General features: G+C 38.4%; 1 protein-coding gene across 1 annotated transcript in view; it reads right to left on the reverse strand.

The window, feature by feature from the left end:
* Nucleotides 1-822: 822 nt before the first annotated feature.
* The window catches only part of LOC107291347 (cholesterol 24-hydroxylase), a 24,801-nt gene continuing 6,507 nt past the window's right edge, over nt 823-19,116 (reverse strand). Inside the window, exons 3-15 of the mRNA XM_015820343.1 lie at nt 18,914-18,995; nt 17,353-17,426; nt 16,482-16,568; nt 15,959-16,097; nt 15,459-15,569; nt 14,043-14,199; nt 12,670-12,729; nt 9,890-9,962; nt 8,315-8,399; nt 5,922-6,032; nt 4,962-5,050; nt 4,274-4,340; nt 823-1,187 (exon numbers count right to left, since the gene is read on the reverse strand). Coding sequence (XP_015675829.1) covers nt 1,035-1,187; nt 4,274-4,340; nt 4,962-5,050; nt 5,922-6,032; nt 8,315-8,399; nt 9,890-9,962; nt 12,670-12,729; nt 14,043-14,199; nt 15,459-15,569; nt 15,959-16,097; nt 16,482-16,568; nt 17,353-17,426; nt 18,914-18,995 — 1,288 coding nt within the window. The 3' untranslated portion in view covers nt 823-1,034. The remainder of the gene's footprint in view (nt 1,188-4,273; nt 4,341-4,961; nt 5,051-5,921; nt 6,033-8,314; nt 8,400-9,889; nt 9,963-12,669; nt 12,730-14,042; nt 14,200-15,458; nt 15,570-15,958; nt 16,098-16,481; nt 16,569-17,352; nt 17,427-18,913; nt 18,996-19,116) is intronic.

The raw sequence follows: 19,116 nt of genomic DNA on the forward strand, positions 1-19,116 counted from the left end.
TCAATGGATGTGCATCTAGTGTTCTCACCCATGAGATTACCAGAAGGAAAAAAGGCCATGGATGTAAGTTGGTGTATAAAAAAGAAGGTGTTATAAAAAAATAATGAACTGCAATACAAGGCAAGACTGGTAGCACAGGGATTCACAAAAAGAAAATAATTTGGCTGATATATTAATGAAGCCTTTGAATTCAGACAAGTATCAAAATTGGGTAAAGAAGTTCAGACTAGCAGCTATTCAGCTCTAAATGGGAGGAGTGTCAGGGTAATTATGAATTATTTCCATTTTCATAGCTGATTTCTGATTTCTGGGAAGCCTGAAAGCAATGGATCAGCCTTGCAATTTTCAGATGTTAGCCTTCATTTAGTGACATACGAGCGATGGTCCCCAGCCCATTCTTACCTCCTTTGAAAGTCTGGGGCCTGCGGTGATCTCATAAAGCTGGGGTTTGCTCTTGGAGACAGGATTAGGCCAAGTGAAACTGGACTTTTGTAAGAGGATTTCCTCAGAAAGGCAAGGGAAAGGGACTATTCCTGCTAATATGGGGATATTTGGCCAATCCCCCAGAGGAAGCGGGCCCTACTCTGAATCTGCTCCATAGGCTGATGAGGACATTTCCACAAGACTCACCTAGCCAATTTCCTCCAGTGAGGGATGGCCCAAGTGCATGCCCTTTCCTTCGTTGTTTTTTTTTCTTTTGTTCCCCATCTTTCACTCTAAGGGGATTCCTCCTAAAGCTCAGGCCTACCCAGAAAGCCCTTGGAATCGTTTTCCAGTACCACCCCCAATCACCCACTGCAGGCGGCCACGGGACATCTTTGGAAAAGAGAGACAGAGCCTGGTGCCTAGACTTATCTGGTTATTAAGACAAACTGCATGTAGAGACCAGTATCTGTCCCCCTTCATGACATGATTATTTTTGTAAACACCATAACCAACCTTTCAACTGCTGTTTAAAATGCTCTGTAGTACACTCTAGTTCAGTTTAAAAAATATTGTGAACATAAATGCCCAAATGACAGTATTTCCTCTTTTTAAAAATTAAATTGATGTCGTGGTTTCAGTCTGCATGTTACACCATCAAGTGGTCTCAAGGTTCCCAGATCTACAATTTTAAAGCTCTGTGGTGCAGCCAGCTCAAATTCAAACCTCTGCAGAAATTTGGCCATCAGCACTTTAGCTTCCATCTTGCATGAAAACAAAACAAACAAAAGAAGAAAGGATTAATATATTTTTAAAACACACACACACACATTTTGACTTCATTCAGAGACTGATCATTAGCTTCCTTTACCCCTTACTGTTGGCCATGTTAGTTGGGACTGCTAAGACCTTAACCAACATCTGGGATGTCATAGATTTCAATGCCTGCTCAAATCTTCCAGTCTTTTTATCTATATAAATAAAAATGTAAATGTTCGTTTGTTCAAAATCTTAAATCTCCGAAAGTTCTTCACCGATTGCTTTGAAATTTTGATACAACGTTGCATTCGAATACGCGCGTGTTTTTATATACCTATATTATATAGATGTCACACCTGTGACAGGTAAAAACATGCTTTTTTAAAAAAAACAGCGCCATCTGTTGGACGTAAAAGCAACACACACTTTTACCAGACTGAGCCACAGCAACGCGTGGCCGGGTACAGCTAGTTTATCAAATAAACACTTTTTAGATTTTGAGCTCTTCCATAATTTTTCATTACATGTGCAGTTTTTAAAAACCCTAATTCAAAAACTGAAGAGATGCATGTTAATATGGTCATGAGAACAAATTAGGATTCCAAGAGCAGCTGTAATCCAAGCTTCAATGATTAAGTCCATTCAAAACAGAGATTGAGACTCACAGAAAATTGAAACAGATATTGACAATCTCTCTTAATTTTTTACAACTCTATTCATTCACATTCCCTTTGTTTCTTTAAAAGGACTACAGAACCTGGGGAATGGGGCAAAGGAAAGCACATTACAATATCTATAGTCCTTATTTAGTGACCATAATTGATGACTGCACTTTCCTTTTCCCCACTCCCCTGGAAATGGTCACCTCAGTGCAGGATATCTGGCTGGCAGCTGCTCACATTTAATGACTAACAGGTTTCACACCTTCAGTTTTTCTTTGCCTCCTAAAGATTTCACTTCAACTTCCCCAATCCATCACTCTGTGGAATGGTTCCCCTGGCACTGGTATAATTAGCAAGAAACCAATTCTATCTACATTCACTGAAGAGGCAGGGATTGCAAGAGAGTAAGCAGGCACTCAATGGAAGATACACACTGAAAGGAATGTGGTGGCATCAGCAGACCTGACTGCATTACACAAACAGCCCATTATGTGCCTACTTACTCTCTTGTAACCCCTCCTTCTCCAATCTCTCTGCTCTGCACTTTGTGGGAGAAAAGTTAGGCACAATGCAGATGCATAGAGATTGATTTTTTTTTCTTTTCCACCCCTTGCAAAGAAGAGATTAGTGAGGAAAAGATTACAAAATAACTAACAGGCACAAATGGGGAATAAACAGGATTGTTTATGTAGTGCACTTGCAACTCCTAACCAAAGTGTGGTTGGGATTACCAGAGCCACCACATTCCTTTAAATGTGTATTTCCCCATAATGTGCCTTTTTACTCTCTTGTAATCCCTTCCTCTTCAACCTTTCCACTCTGCAAGGGAATGGGGAGAAAACTCCAGGTCAGGCAGAGGATATGTACTGACTATAATGGCACTCATCTGACAGACATTATGAAGTTTGCAAATTAGGGCATTGGTTGTAAAGTTAGTTTTTTCAGCACTATCATAATTTTGAATGGTCTCTGAAGGAGGGAGTCAGTAAGCAAGGTCTACCTGTGTTTTATGATATAATATTTTGTATTTTATGATGTAATGCTTTCAAGGTATGCTGGATTACTTTTCCCAGATAGCTCCGGGAGTATGACTAAAGATGGAAAGATGATTCTCTTCCTTGTGGTTAATTTAATGGAACTTTTTCAGGCGGCAACTGGACTTTCTTGTTTTTCTTTGAAGACATTTTGCTTCTCATCCAAGAAGCTTCTTCAGCTCTGACTGGATGGTGGGGAATAGAAGGAATTATATTCCTTAATTTAATGGAATTTAATTTCTTCTTTCCCACAAATGTACTTAGAATAAATATAAATAATCCTTCCTACCTTAATGACCACAATTGGGACCAGCAGCTCTGTTGCTAAGCTATATGGCCATTAAGAGAGACATCATGTGACAGTGATGGGCTTGCAACTTAATGTCTGCTGAGGTCATTAAGCAAATCACCTGCAGTCATTAAACATCACATGATCACAACTTGCAATTTTATTACCAGCTTCTTCATTGTAGCAAGCCAGCTGTGAAGCGTGCAAATGGCAATCACATGACTGGGGGATTCTGTGATGGTTATAAATGCCTACTGCTTGTGAAGCCTCTGAATCTCAATCATGTGATCACAGGACCACTGTAATGGTTGTATGTGCAAATATTGGATGTAAATTTACTTTTTCAGCACTGTCATAATGTTGAACAGTTGCAAAACAGGGCAGTCATTAAATAACAACTATCTGTAACTAAGAATAATTTTATCCAATTGTTCATCCCAGCTGATGTTTAATCAATTTCACTAGTCTAAAACTACAATGACTAAGAAGTTTCCAGCATGAGGATACAATTTTAATGCAATGTTCACAGAACAGCATATTTTCTCATACAATGTTGAATTAAACATTTATGTCACCATCTTAAGCCAAACTCTGGTATATTCCTAGCCCAAGGATAAAACAATATATACCATCAGTGACATAAAACAGTAATACAAAAAAAAACCCCAAACTAGCACCACATTTTTTGATGCAACTGTGAAACCTTCTGATTTGCCCATTGCCAATTTTACCATATATAAATATGCTGAATATAAAGCAAGACCTATCTCCTTAGTCATTCTTCAAAGTGATGAAAATTTAAGGAACAGAAAAAATGAATTTAAAGATTAGATAGTGTAGCTTTTATAGCATTACTTCACCGGTTTTGCTACATAAAAAGAGGCATTTTGGAAGGGGTAAGTATAGTTTAAGGCAAAATAGATATGTTACTCCTAGGGGAGGGTGAACCCACCTATTTTAGCTGCTCTATTTTGGCATTAGGATCTTGGAAGGCACTAGAGGCTGGAAGAACGGATCAAGAGCATATGCAACTTCTCCACTTCTCTTTTAAAAGGAACAAGTACTAGTATTGGAATAGGCATTCTTAATGCAAGTATCTTACTCACCTGAGCAAATAGCTGTCCAATACATGAACGAGGTCCCAGCGAAAATGGGAAATAGGAAAAATAAGGTCTAGAAGAAACCACATGAAGCAGCTTAATTTGCAGTTTTAGGAAATGTGAGATATTTTCTCTATGCTATAAAAACCTTTTTTGTTAAACCCCCTTTTGATAAAATAAAGAACAACAGATTGGTTCAGGATTTTTTTCCCTAGACATTTAGCAATACCATTACTGTATGTGTCAGAATGTTATCAATACTGACATTTACTTGTAATTTTAAGAGATGAACAGGCCCCTAAAATTAATTTCCATCAGTAATTCTTAAATAACTAGTAAAACACACATCTCAAAGTTATTCACCAACATAGATGTGGAACATCTGGTGTAACAGGGACAATTATCACAAATGGTCCTACTATGTCAAAAGACTTGTACATGTCTTCATCAAGCTCCAAGAGACAGCATCAAATGATTACATTAATCAAAGGATGACTCTTATCACTTATGCAGGAAAGGCATGTTTACTGAAGAAAGTTAGAGCAATCTATTTGAAAATCCCTCCTTTCGCTTCAGAAGGTTTATGGTATTTTCTGCTTGACTTTGAAAATAATTAGATTTGCATACAAAGGTTTCTAATAATTTTATAACATTTCAAACATTCAGATTAAAGAATTTTAAACACAGAGATCACCTTGATTTGCCTTTCTTAAATCGATCAGGATCAAAGGTCAGAGCATCCTTGAAGTATCTTTCCATGCGTCCCATGACATAGGTACTGAACTATTAAGGGAAGAGAGAGATCGGCAGATAAATGTAAAAGCCACCTGAAAACAACTGGGGCTGTTCACAGGTGTGGGCAAATTCATATTTTAATGAATTTCTAATGCTTGCCTTTGGGTTAGCCTTAAACAAATCCTTGCTATTTTAATTTCAGGATTATGTGATTATCTTGTCCTTGGAAACTCTGTCTGTCTGTCTGTCTGTATATGTGTGTGTATAAATAAGCTCACAAATAAATCATAGCACTATTCAAATATCTGAAAGCAATAGCAATTAGACTTATATACCGCTTTATAGTGTTTTACAGCCCTCTCTAAGTGATTTACAGAATCAGCATATTGCCCCCAACAATCTGGGTTCTCATTTTACTGGCCTTGGAAAGATGGAAAGCTGAGTCAACCTTGAGCTGGTGAGAATTGAACTCCTGGCAGTCAGCAGAATTAGCCTGCAATACTGCATTCTAACCACTGTGCCACCATGGCTCTTCACTGTGAAAGGAAATCACACTGAAGAGGTCAAGGTTGTCCTCTACAGAATGTAGGACATGAGTTTGCGTTATAGAAAGGGAAATTCCAATTAAATGTTGAGGGGAAAAAAATCAGTAGTGAGGCAGTTTAGCAGTGGAATCAATAATCCAGAGCAGTTAGTTATGGCCTCCCTTTCACTAGATGTATTCAAAGGTGACTACACAGCCACTCCTTCAGTAAGCCATGAACTGAATTCAATGTTCTATGGATTTGAGCCTAAGTTAGATATAAGATCCATTTTGACATTAGTGGACAATTGACCAGTCATCTATCCATTCATAACATTTGCTTTCTATTCTTGATCATTCAAGTGGAATATATGACAGAAGACTCCAGGAACTCACAAATAGGGTGGTATTTGCTGGAATGTCAATTCCTTCAATTACATTTTTCTTCTCTGTCCAGCGTATAGTGCCTTGAATTGGTGGGTATAACCGTAGGATTTCTTTGAGAACCTGTAAATAAGAGCCAGCTTTTCTTTTAATAGTTGGTATGATATTGCAGAAAGATTATATATCACTTTTCACTAAAAGTAATCTGAAGGCCAGATAAAATTCAATAAATGGAATTATGAAAAATTATAAGAATTAAAACCATCAAACTACAGAAACACATTAAATGATATACATTCAGCTCCAAACCTGGGCAAGTAGGTACGGGTAGTTCTCACTTAATGTCCACATTCAGTGACCATTTGAAGTTACGATGGCACAGAACAAGGGGAACTTATGACCAATCATCACAGTTGCACTGTGGTCGTCTGATTGTGATTTAGGTGCTTGGCAACCTACTCACTGTTATGTCCTGGGGTCCTGCAGTCACATACTCACCATTTGCAACCATCACTGCCAGCTTCCAATAAGCAAAATCAATGGGGAATCCAGCAAGAGATCGCAAATGGATCTCTTTTCTTTTCTTGAAAATGGTGTGAGTTGAAGCAAATAATCATAGTTTTTTTTACACGTTGCATCAGATGGTAGATTCTAAAGCAAACGAGCACTAAGATGAATCAGCACATGTGCCATGGAAAATCCATGTCACCATGTTGAGGAATTCTTCTTAACCAATAAAAAATGTCATCCCTCAACTAGCCATGTAAAGAAGTTTCATTTGTGTTGTGATTGTCTATTGATGCCTTCTAAGCCTGAAAAGTGGGAGCACCATTCAGGCAGTTTTGGGTCTTTGAACATAAACAATATATCAGGGAGTCAATTTAGTGCTGGGGTCAAGGTGCTGGGCTTGGAATGAAGAGACCGAGAACTCTAAACCTGGCTGACATATAAAGGCTGGCTGGGTGACTTTGGGCCAGTCTCACTCCAACTCATTCCACAGGATGGTTGTTGAAGGGAAATTGAAGACAGGAGCATTACTTGCACTACCTTGAGCTGCACAAAATAAAGGTGGGATATATATCTAACAATAATTAATAAGAATTTGTTTTCTATTTAGGCTATCACCTTCTTGTTTCCTCTCTACTTTAAGAGCTGCTGCACCAATCAACCTCCTTCCTAACAAGATGGGCATAAAACCAGCCTTTGGAAAGAAATGACTGGTGCTTTTCAGTCTCTCAGTCTAGTATTAAATTTAAAAAAATGGAATCTGCCTTCTATCTCTGGATTATCAGAGCCAAAGAAAAAAGAAGCAGAACATGAATGGCAAGAGTGTGCATTGCCCATAGTAAATGAATATGTTAGTTACAATTATAACACCATCATAAATTACTGCATTGTAATACATTTTTGAATTCTATACATAGCAGTGGGTGGTCTTGACTAAGAGCTGCCCTACTCCCATTGTTCCTGTCCACCTGGCCTATTTGAATTAGGTGTGCTCCAGGTTCCCCCTGGTAAATGTACTCATCTTACAGAACCTAAGACTTCAGTGTTTCCATAAAGCCCTTAAAATGTGGTCCCAGGCCTAAGGTAAATGTGTTTAGAGGTGAGGGAGTCATCGTGCTTTGCTTTAATGGTTATTTTTAGTCCAGGCTGTCTTATTTCATTTTATGTTTTTAATTGTTTTAATTTATTACTATATTTGTTAAGCTGCCTAGGGTCCACTGGAGTGGACACCTATATTAAATTTAAATAATAATCATAATAATCATAAAAATAATGTCCCAATACAAGAAGAGTCCAGTCATTTGTATACCTGAAATTCTAAGCAAAAATAGTGTATTGTATGTATTGTTTAAAGATGAGCACTGGGTGCTAAGATTTCACTTTGTAATTAGTTTAGTTTAGTTTTAGTTTTATTAAATTTATACCCCGCCCTTCTCCCGGAGGACTCAGGGCGGCTTACAGCCAACTTAAAAAACAATAATACGATATAATACAAAATTTAAAAGTAATTAAAAATAGATATTCAATAGGCCGCTTATACTAAAACTTTTGTTAAAAACCAATTTAAAATACCCCTAGGCCAGTCCTGCCCGCTGAAATAACCAAGTCTTAAGGGCGCGGCGAAAGGAGGGGAGATCCGGAATCACCCGGATCTCTGGGGGCAGCTCGTTCCAGAGGGTGGGTGCTCCCACAGAGAAGGCCCTTACAGAGATGTTCTTACAGAAATTTCACAACATCGAAATCTCAGAATGCCTTTGTCATGGCATTTAATGATGCCAAGAGCCATTTCTCCACATTTGTTTTCAGAAATAAATTTATCACTCTTACTATCAAGACAGAAGCACAGGAAGGCGGGGTCAAAAACTTGGGTTATCTGTAGGTTTATTATTCAAGTGTACCTGTGATAAATATTCCAGTTTCCCGAGATCTTCATAGACAATGTCCCTCTTCACACCAATGACTTCATCGACTTCTGCCTGAAGTCTAAAATGCAATGGCAGAAGAAAATTTGGTTTAGCCAAAACCCATTGACTAATTGCGAATGTAGATAATGCTTTATTTGATGAGACTAGCAGTTATTTATAATTAAACTATTTGTTTTCATTGTTGTATATAGCCTGGAGTCTCGTGACTGGGGTGGTCTGCATATACAGTAAGTAGGCAAGTGAATAAATACCTGCATATGCACCACCCACTTTCAAGATTCAAAACAGTTAATTACTTTCATAGTTCTGTGCCACCATGCAGATTGTCAGAGGCAGGAATGCATAAGAACAAAGCCAAACAGATCTCCCTTGTGGCTACTTATGACCCAGATTCCAAATTCTGATGGTCAGGGCCCTCCAATGGTCACATGACTAAGCTTTGGTCACTGGGATGCCTTTACAGCCATGGTCATGTGACTTCACTTTATGATGGATTTGCTTCTGGATTTTGGCAAAAGTGTGCCCATATCAAACCATTACTTGGCTTAACAACTGGGGTGTTCACTAAATGACTATAGCAGTCACTTTGTAACTGCAGGGTTCAATTAATATCCATTATGAAAAGGTTGCAAAATTGGGTTGGTCATGAGAATCACCTGCTTTATGTCAAAGACTATATGTACATACACTAACAAAAAAGTACACAAACCAGATTTACATATTCACATATCTTTTCCTTTATTTTATAAGGGACCACTTTATAGTCTGCTGGGATTGGGATTCCCAACTACAGCACAAGACCAGGAATGCTAACCTCTTTTCTTAACACACACTTATCCAGATGCCTAGCACCTGAACTATTCTGTCTTTTCTCTGCCACCATTTATAGTCCAAACTACATTTTCTTTTCTGCTGGCTCTTTTTTAGATTCCTCCTTTGACTTCAGCTGCCTTAGGCTTCTTCTTGGTTTCTTTTTCCTGGTTATGGATTGTCTGCTTTCCGGCTCTTTCAGCCACTGCTTCCATAGTTCATATTCCCATCCCAATGCTTTTCACTCCAGTAACATCACCTTCAAACACAAATACCGCCCCTTTTTTTCCTGCCTATCTTCTTTGGCTTCTTATACTTTCAAAATCTGCATGCCAGATTGCAGGTGATTTTAACTCCTCCCCCCCTTTTTGTTCTATCACTGAAAATGCAGTAGGCCAGATAGTCAATTTTACATGCCTACCTGACATCAGACCTTTACAGAGGAAAAAAAAAACCACTGACAGTTTTTATGTTCTAGGGCACTTCATCCTTCCACAGATACGTACCCAATAGTTCTGTTGCTGATGAAGATGATGTCTTTCCAAATATAATCAATTTCCAACAAATCACAACAATCAGAAAGCAAAGCATGTATACTATGAAAGGAGTATGGAAACTCTAAATGAACCAAAGGGCAGTCTGAATTGGCTCCAAACATTTTAAAAAAAACCTTCAGCCTGGGAAGAAATATAATCGTATATAAGTTCAGAAAAATAAACAGTATAACAGCATACTTACTTTGTAACTATTTCTGGGTGCCGTGCTAATTCCATGATGGTAAAAGATAACTGATTGGCAGTGGTATCGTGACCTATGGAAAATAACAATTTATTAACTGAAAAAAATACAGTTATAGCTTAAAATAATCAAATTATAAGCGTACTCCAACTTGAAATATTTCCAGGGGAGTGACAACGATATTGCCAGGAATCGTGAGTTTATGACATTAATAACACAATCTCTTACCCCCAAAATTGTGTTAAAGTAGTGTTGAGAGTAAAAACGGACTCAGAGGCAAAGAACCACCACTACCCCTGACTCTTTAAAAATATAACTATACATGTCCAACTTTATCAATCAATATTTACAGAATGTGACCAGAGAAAAGCCATCCATCAGTGATCCCACATATTAAAACAGATGCCAGCAGGTTTTTGCTTGCTTATTCTAAGAGAGAATGACAAAATGACATAAAATATACACAAACAGTTCAGTTAGCTTTTGAGTAAACAAGTCCTTCCTGGGCTACAGAGTAGCAAAGCTATCCAATCAACATCTCCCTTACAGGATCTATTTGAGCAGCTGCAACTCAGAGCCAGGAAGAAAAGTAAGGCAAGAATTCAGTGAGCCTACTCCAGGGGTAGGCAACCTTGGCTCTTTTATGACTGGTGGACTTCAACTCCCAGAATTCCTGAGCCAGCACAGCTGGCTCAGGAATTCTGAGAGTTGAAGTCCACCAGTCATAAAAGAGCCAAGGTTGCCTACCCTTGGCCTACTCCAAGCTCTATACAGCACCAGCATTTGCATGATGGCACAAGATCGCAGGATGGTGTAGTTGATATGGGAGCAACCTGTGTGTGAAGTGCCTATAGTTTTCAGCAACCTAATTTTAAGTATGAACGCCTTTACATTTATCTGAAATTTAAAACACCTAAGCAAAACTCGGAAAGCTGGCTATTGATGCTTGTTTCGCTGACAAGGTAAGAATCTGTTCGGTTCAGTATAGCTATGTGCATCCCAACTTCTCTTCCAGAATAAGCAAGATTATGCAAAGTCCAGAGAATGAGAAAGAAATAGAAAGCCAAAGAAATTAAGTCATAAGAAAAGGAAACAGCTTGATCTAGTTTGCACCAACACTTCTCCATACCTTTCTAGCCTAGCAAACTATCCTTGCTTTCATAAAATCCATGTAGCTTCAGGCACTATTGTGCCACTTTATAATTCTTTTCACTCTGTTCCAAGCAAATTCCAAATCTTCCTCTACATCAGACATGTCAAACACAAGGCCCGGGGGCCGGATGCGGCCCGCGAAGTGGTTTCATGTGGCCCACGAAGCCATCCTGGAAACAGTGAGGGAACGGCCCCCGCTGCCTTGGCCCTGGCCCAGGCCGGCCGGGAGCCAATGTACAATTTTGTGGTGGCCATCTATGCTGAAACGCATTCAGTCTTAGCACCACAAGGCCATCTGGAAACAGCGAGGAACCAGCCCCTGCCGCGTCGGCCCCGCCCCCTGGGTACGTGCTGGGGAGGTGTCACCCTTTATGAGAAATGAAAAAATGCACCATCGCCTGGAAGTGGCCAGCAAATGGCCCTCACCTACTTCACATATCTGGCTTGATGGGCTCTGCCCTGGTCCCACCCCTTTCTGCCAGAGACCCTCAGATCTGTCCCACTCCTGCCCAGGCCCCCACAGGCACCCTTGATGCGAATGATGTACAGCTGACCACACCCACCCAGTAGGCCACACCCACTCCATCCATGTCTACCCAGTAGGCCGCACCCCCCCCTGCCCTCCCAAGGGCAACCGCAATGCTGATGCGGCCCTCAATGAAATTGAGTTTGACACCCCTGCTCTACATCCATCTCCCATTAATTTTTGTTGGGAGGTTAATCTATTATCCATAGGCAAATCATTAACATTTTGGTCCTGGTGTCAGCAAAAAGTCTGTCAAGGATTCCCAGAATTTCATAGCAATGTCTTATTTTAACCGTTATCAAACAAACCAAAAGGTACTCCTTCCTTTTGCTTATAGCAATCTTGATCTTTAATTCAGTCAGATGTTATTGTAGATTAGATCTCTCTCCGTTTTTTCTTTTTCCCATCCAAAGCCTTTTGAGACTTTAGTGCAGAGGTCCCCAACTTTTTGGCTACCAGGGACCGGTTCCGTGGAGAGGTTTTTCCTTGGCGCAGAGGGGGCATTGTTTTGTGTGCTGCCTGCATCCCACGGATGGGTCTTTGCTTGTTTGTGCGGACCGGTTGCTGGCATGCTGCGGCCCAGTACATTTAGTAAACCTTTTTGGTAAATCTAATAAAGTGTCATTATCCAGGCCTTTCTCTTGGCTTATCACTTATATTTGCACTTTAACTGTCATCTCTATCTTATAATTCACATTTCTTTTTTATTTTCCAGTATTTAAAAAAAAAAAAATTTTTTGCATCTTTAAATTTGTAAGCTTATCATTAATTTTTCTTTTATTCTGAATAAATGATTTGACCCCAGTCAGTCATTACAGCTTTGATTAACTGGGGCTTCCAAATTGTGCTTTTTAGTAAGTTAGAGACACTGAAAAACAACTTAGTTGAACCTGTACCACATGCAGCATTTCTGCTTACATTAAGAGTAGTAAAGTCCAACCAAAGTCCAGTTTTTATCCCAAGCAAGTCTACTTTGCAAGCCAACTGCTGTCCATATCCCACCAATTCAGAAGTATTTACAGTGTACTGGCATACTCTTGGAAGACATTTTCCTTGTTAAATTGGGATAGCTGTAAATTGAAAGGGTACTAGATTTACAAACCTGCAACAAAAAAGGTGACAAAGTTGTCTATCATATTTTCATCATCAGATTCCTCCTGATCTGTCACAGACAAGAAAGTAACAGAAGAAAGCATTATACCTCTACTAAAGGGTATTAATACAAGTTCTGCAGCATTTTAAAAATGCCTACCTTGGAAGCATAATTGGGCTACTCAAAGAAATATCAGATGAACAAAAGGGAAGAGATTAATATCTTATGCACTCTTAAAGAATGCATAAAACCAGTTCTATTTATTATTCTAATTTCTATTCTAATTCCAGATGCAAGACACACAAGCAGAAAATAATTCTCAAAATATTTTATAAAAATGCAATCTTATTAAATTTCATTTTGACATTTTTAATGATGAAAAATTTAATTAAACTATACAATATAAATACACTCAAACATAGTCTTAACAAGTTCATTTTAAGATTTGAAAAATCTAGTGAAGAAATTTGAACTTGAAACACTAGAGTGTTTTGCTTCTTGTAATTTTCTTGTTTGCATTGTCATAATGACTTTCTTTGATTAACTGAACTTTTGAAAATAAAGGACCCTCCCTCTCTTCAACTGGTTCAAAAATTGAAGGTTTTGATTATCTAATTAATAATCTTCATAAACATTTCTTGGGAAATTGTTTATAATCTTCATAAACATTTCTTGGGAAAGCTTCTGAAAGTAAACCAAAGCAGAACAAACAGAAAGAGTTATCTGTGGTTTTGGCATGCATTTATATCTAGAGGCAAAAACATTGCAGGATGGCAATGACATCTACATTTGATATGAAGTTGGAAAAGTAGTATGTAAACAATTCTGCACTAAGCAAAACAGTACATATTTCTATTCCCTTAAAGGTATGAAAAAGTGAGAAAGTATATAATAGCGGTTTTTTTCTTCCCCTTAGAGTTTATAACAGCTGGTTGCTTCTTTGTGTGATCTCTCCTATTTGCATTTTGAATTTTCTTTATAACTTTACTTTGGTCCGAACATTGTTGTTTGGTTAACTGTCTTTCAAAGAAAAAATTCTCAGGATATAATCCATCCATAAAATAGGTTTCTTCCAAAGAAGTATTGTTTGGGAACCTGTGGCACAGCACCTGTCAGCTTCTAGAACACAGGTGTCAAATTCGCCACGTCACGTGACGTATTGCAACATATCGCGACTCTTTTTGCATTGCCAGCAATGAGGTGGGCATGGCTTCAGTATGATGAAACCGGCCCGCGGGCCGGCAATTTGACACCCCTGTTCTAGAATGTGAACCCAATGCACTGTGGGTTTCTCTAGAAAATTGAAATTACTATAAAATATTAATCTAATCAAAGTAGTAAATGCATAGTTATTAAGCTTTTTCCAGAAAACAATTGTATACCTGCACTCTTCAATATCTGAGTGAGAATATCTAATGGGACAGGTTCTTCATTCTGGATGGCCTTGAGCCTTTGTGTGATACACTCCTTTCCAGTGCAACGCAGCAATCTGACACTTTCACGAATCTCCTGCACCTCTTTTCTATTCCTCGGCAGGTACTAAGCAAATAACAAAAATCGTCATAAAAAGGAGAGCATTCTTTAACATTATTATTAAGAGATTGTCAGCATGAATGGTTATTGCTAAAGTCTAAATACATGGTTAAATTCTAGTTAAGGAAAATCAGACCACAATTCCTACAAAACATTATCAGAAGTAGTGCTTACATTACAGAACTTTGTAAATATATCATTTTAATACGGGTTGGGGATTTGTAGACCTGAACATATAAATTTTTCTTGTACACAATTTTTTACACTTTGTTTTCTTGTTCTTTGTTTCTTATTAGGTATGTCCAAAACACTCAGCATGCAAACTGTTTTGTGCATAGATCAGGTATTTCTAGGTAGTCCATGCCTGGACCAATCATACATAATTAATTCAGATACATTTTCAGACCAGCCAGATCCTATTTCACACTCGTTATGCAACTTAGCTCTCTCAACAAGGCTATAAATCTGGGAAAAGGAAAGCTGCTTCCTTGAGCTTCTCAGCCAGAACTTGACACTCTTGCAGTTCTGATCTCATATCTTCTCCTACTCCATAAATATACAAAAGCACAAACTTACAGTAACAGTATAACAGAGTTGGAAGGGGCTTTTGAGATCTTCTAGTCCAACCCCCTCTTCAGCAAAAGACCCTATACCATTCCAGACAAATGGCTGTCTTATCTCTTCTTTAAAATCTCCAGTGAGGGAGCACCCACAACTTCTGGAGGCAAGCCATTCCACCGATTAATTGTTCTCATTGTGAGGAAATTTCTCCTTAGTTCTAGGTAGGATCTCTCTCTGATAATTTTCCAAATGTTACTTCTTGTCTGGCCTTCAGGTACTTTGGAGAATAGGTTAATTCCCCTCCTCTGTGGCAGTCCCTGAAATATTGGAAGACTGCTATTTTTAATTATATACCTTCAATCATGAACTTAACAAGTTTTACTACAGCACAGCTAGCCTGATTTCTCCAAGGTGGCACCCCACCCCCCCAGATGTGTCTTCCTAGCCAGCAAAGTCAACACTTGGTGTAACAGGACTGTTAGTGTAATTGCATAGACTGTCAGCTTCACCACTCAGCAAGGAACAAAAGAAAACAACACAGAGAACAATATTTTTTGGCCCCCACTGCTGGAATTTCTGATTGGAGACTTATGGCATTTGCATTATGAACAAGTAAAGGCCAAAATAATGAGTAAAGGCCACCATCTACTTTTGACCAACAACAGGACAGCTTTGAAAAGAGGAAGAGAAAAGTCTATACTGACCTGGAAAAATGGATTTCGTTCCTTGCTCACCCCTTTCATGACCATGGAAACTGCATGAGGAAAAGGTGTTTGATCACAGTGTAGCGTGTTTAGTTCCAGGCCAAATGCCACCTGATAATATTGAGAAAAATGAGCAGGATGAGAAATCTTTGTTTATAGTTGCTTGCTTCTGAGAATGGCAACTGTAGACAGCAATAGCTCAATACAGTAATGTAAAACTCTGCAACTAAGCAAAGGATATAGAAAAAACAAGCTCTAAGAATAATATGGCATGTATTTTTTTATGAATAGTGCCTACCTTACCAGATGCTAGCTATGCTTTAACTAATTGTAAAGCCATACTCAGATAAAACTACCTAGTGAAGTAAAACATGAATTTTCCCCAGCCCTTTGCTTTTTTGTGAAACATGTTATCACAAAGCCCTTCTGATTATGGCCATGTGCTGGCATCTGCATTACAGATATTTTCTTCTTTTACTGGGAACAAGGAATTCATTTGCCTTTGCAATGATGTCCAGGGCCAACCGTCTGAGCAGGTTCATCATATCCACTTCAGTCTCTCCATCTGCTTTTTCATTCAGCACTTTCATGAGGTCTTCTGCCTGGTCATTAAAGATCCCCATCAAACCAATCAAGTAACTGTGCAATGAAAGATACGTTGCTTTCAAAAGAGCTTTTTCTTGTGTACAAAAAAATAGATTTATAAATTAAGTCAAGAGAGACACTACAGTATAACCCATTAGGAAAAATGTACACTATAATTACACATATATTTCAGGTTTATTAAATATACCTGTGTCCATTAAATAAATAAACTAATAAAAGAATATCTCCTATCTACCCTCCTACAACATACATGCATTCTGAATATTCACATAGTTTTAAACATTATACAGAAACAGAAGAATACAGAATGAGAATAAAAGAAATTTCACTGCATAATCAGAATTATGTACAGTAATTAATTCTATTTGAAATGATACTTCTTAAAAATAGCCTATTCCAAGAAATTTTCCCCCTTACTTTCGACTGAATGCTGGATCCATAATTCTTCGCTGTTTGTGCCAATGATTATAGTCATGATCGGTTGCCAAACCATTCCCTAAAAATCTGAAAAAGGAGAGGGAAAAAAATATGTATTACTTTTCAGCCAGTTTCAATAACCTATTCTGCCCACAAAATCATGCTTGGGGAAAAAAGGGTGTGCCAAGGAGTTTAATTTCTCTCTTACATGCTGGCTTCCTCTCAGCATATTCTGGCAAACTAAGGTTAACATTAACTGGAAATCATGGTATGTACAGTAGTATAAGACTTCTGCTAAAAATTCAAATTTGGTGGTAGTGGATGTCAATGGAAATAATAATTTATTAAACTTGTACACTGCTTAACTCTTAATGACTCAGGGTGGCTCACAATAATCAAAGAAATTACAATAAAATTAATTAAAATAAAGATAAAAGATCTTTTTCTCAATTTATTTCATTCCAATTCAGGACAGAAAGAATCTTGGTGGACAATACATGCTAAAAGTTTCAATGAAAAGTAAGACGTGAATACATTTTGATTCAACATGGTCAGATGCTGCTGACCGTGACAATCTTCTATAGTGCCTTACCGATCTAATATTTAGAGGCTTAGACTGTCTGTTCAGGGCCTTGAGGGGTTTCATCTTATTGTTTGGTGAAATTTCCCAGGTAAACCAGCACCTCAGAGTTTGTTGTCATCAATATATTAATTCATATTGAGATTGAATAGTAATTCTGACAAATAATTTTCATCGAAGACTTTTGCTATAGGTGAAATATATTTACAGAGCAATCTTGGAATTAGAAGGTTTTCCTGATCAACCATTAATGCATTTTAATATGTCATATATTACTTTGCTTTAGCTTACCTTACACCAAACATATTGTAAAGTCGGCCATATATCCTTGCGTCCTTTGAATACTGTGATGACATCAGATATTCCTAAAATTAAATTCCTCTGATCAGTCCTCTACTGAGTATGTTTAATGTTGTCATATCAATCTTAACAATAAATTTTGGGAGAGTATATATAGAAGTTTAAGGAGAACCGTGAGTTCTTTTTGTTGTCTCAGGTTTGGATACAGTATTAATATATATATTTGAGATTAAGTGAGGAGTATGACTACTTTGCTAATACCTGCTAAAATCCATGCACGCTCTTAAAACCTCATGCACCCTCCTCAAGCAGTGCCTCTCATGCACCCCTCTAAACTTACTTTGACCCTCTCCACACTTCTCTCGCACTCTCCCCAAACTGCACCCACAAACCCCACACCTCTGGTGCACCCTCACAGACTCCCCTCCATCCTCCCCAACCCTTACAATCTTGCACAGCCTCCCTCACCCGCACTGCCTTTTTTTTAATAATTTTTTTATTAATTTTAAAATAACCCCCCCATACAAATACAAATATAAGCATACATTAACATAACAACTTCAGTAACAGCTCGGCAGCCCCCCTCCCTGCGTCCGCCCTCTTTTCTCCTCTCCTTCAACCTCCCTACACATCCCACCTCCTTCCCTCTCCTCCTCCTTCGGATACGGTTTAGGGGCGCTAGCCGAGCATCAGCTCGGCAGCACCCCCTCCCCGCATCCGCCCTCTTTCTTACTACCTACCTACTTCCCTCCTATCTCTCCTCTCCTCTCTCCTCCTCCCACCCTTCGGACAGGTTTGGAGGTGCTAGCCGAGCATTCAAAATTCTCTATTTTTCCATACATCAATACTCTTAATTTAATACACATTTCTACTTCTCACCATACATCAAAACTCCTAATTATTTTATTTCTATTTCTACCCTCCGTGCCAGCCCCACCCCTAATCCCCCCCCAGACTTCCCAGAACTGATTACAGGGTTATATAAACATCATCCCCAATCTAAATATAACTACCCACATATAAAACAATCAAATATAAACATACTTTAACTCTAAGCAATATATAGGTTAAAAAAAATCACTTTCATACCTTCTCTAGATATAATCTATCCTCCTTCCCCAAACCAAATATCTTAAAATTAATCCTTCAAATATGCGGAAATCTTTACCATTTCTACAAAATAAAAACAGCCAATAATCTTGCTGCTATTATTCATTTCTTAATTCAAATCTTCCAACCCTTACAGAATAAACTTTATGACCCGCACTGCCTTTTGTACACCTTTTACACCCTCATGTACCTCCCTGACCCTCATCACATCACTCCTGTGCCTCCTGAACCCAATGCACTCTTGCCGTGCCTCCCAAACTACAGTACATCTCTTGCACACTCTATGTGGCACTTTCACTGACTTTGGTTGTGAGAAGCTGGCAGGAATTTGCCTCGCCTAACATGGGATTCAGTTAACAGTGACAATCCTGACTGCAGTGTACTTATGCCTGTTATATCAGTTTTGAAGCAAACTGCAAAAGAATGCTCAATTTTCACATACCTTTACTCCTTCAGGACTTAATATTATTAATGAGACTCTATGAAAAGCATTAAAACGTATAACTGGTCCATATTTCTCAGCCCTATGAATGCAAAAATGTTAGTTAGCTTAATTTTTTTAGCATTTATATAGTTACAAATCCTGAAACACTAAATTACATCACATTCAAGTATTGTTTCTTTAAGAATAATTTCTAGTATTCT

Source organism: Protobothrops mucrosquamatus, unplaced genomic scaffold (genome assembly GCF_001527695.2).
Source record: "Protobothrops mucrosquamatus isolate PMUCROS unplaced genomic scaffold, P.Mucros_1.0 scaffold_154, whole genome shotgun sequence".
Taxonomy (NCBI): Eukaryota; Metazoa; Chordata; class Lepidosauria; order Squamata; family Viperidae; genus Protobothrops; species Protobothrops mucrosquamatus.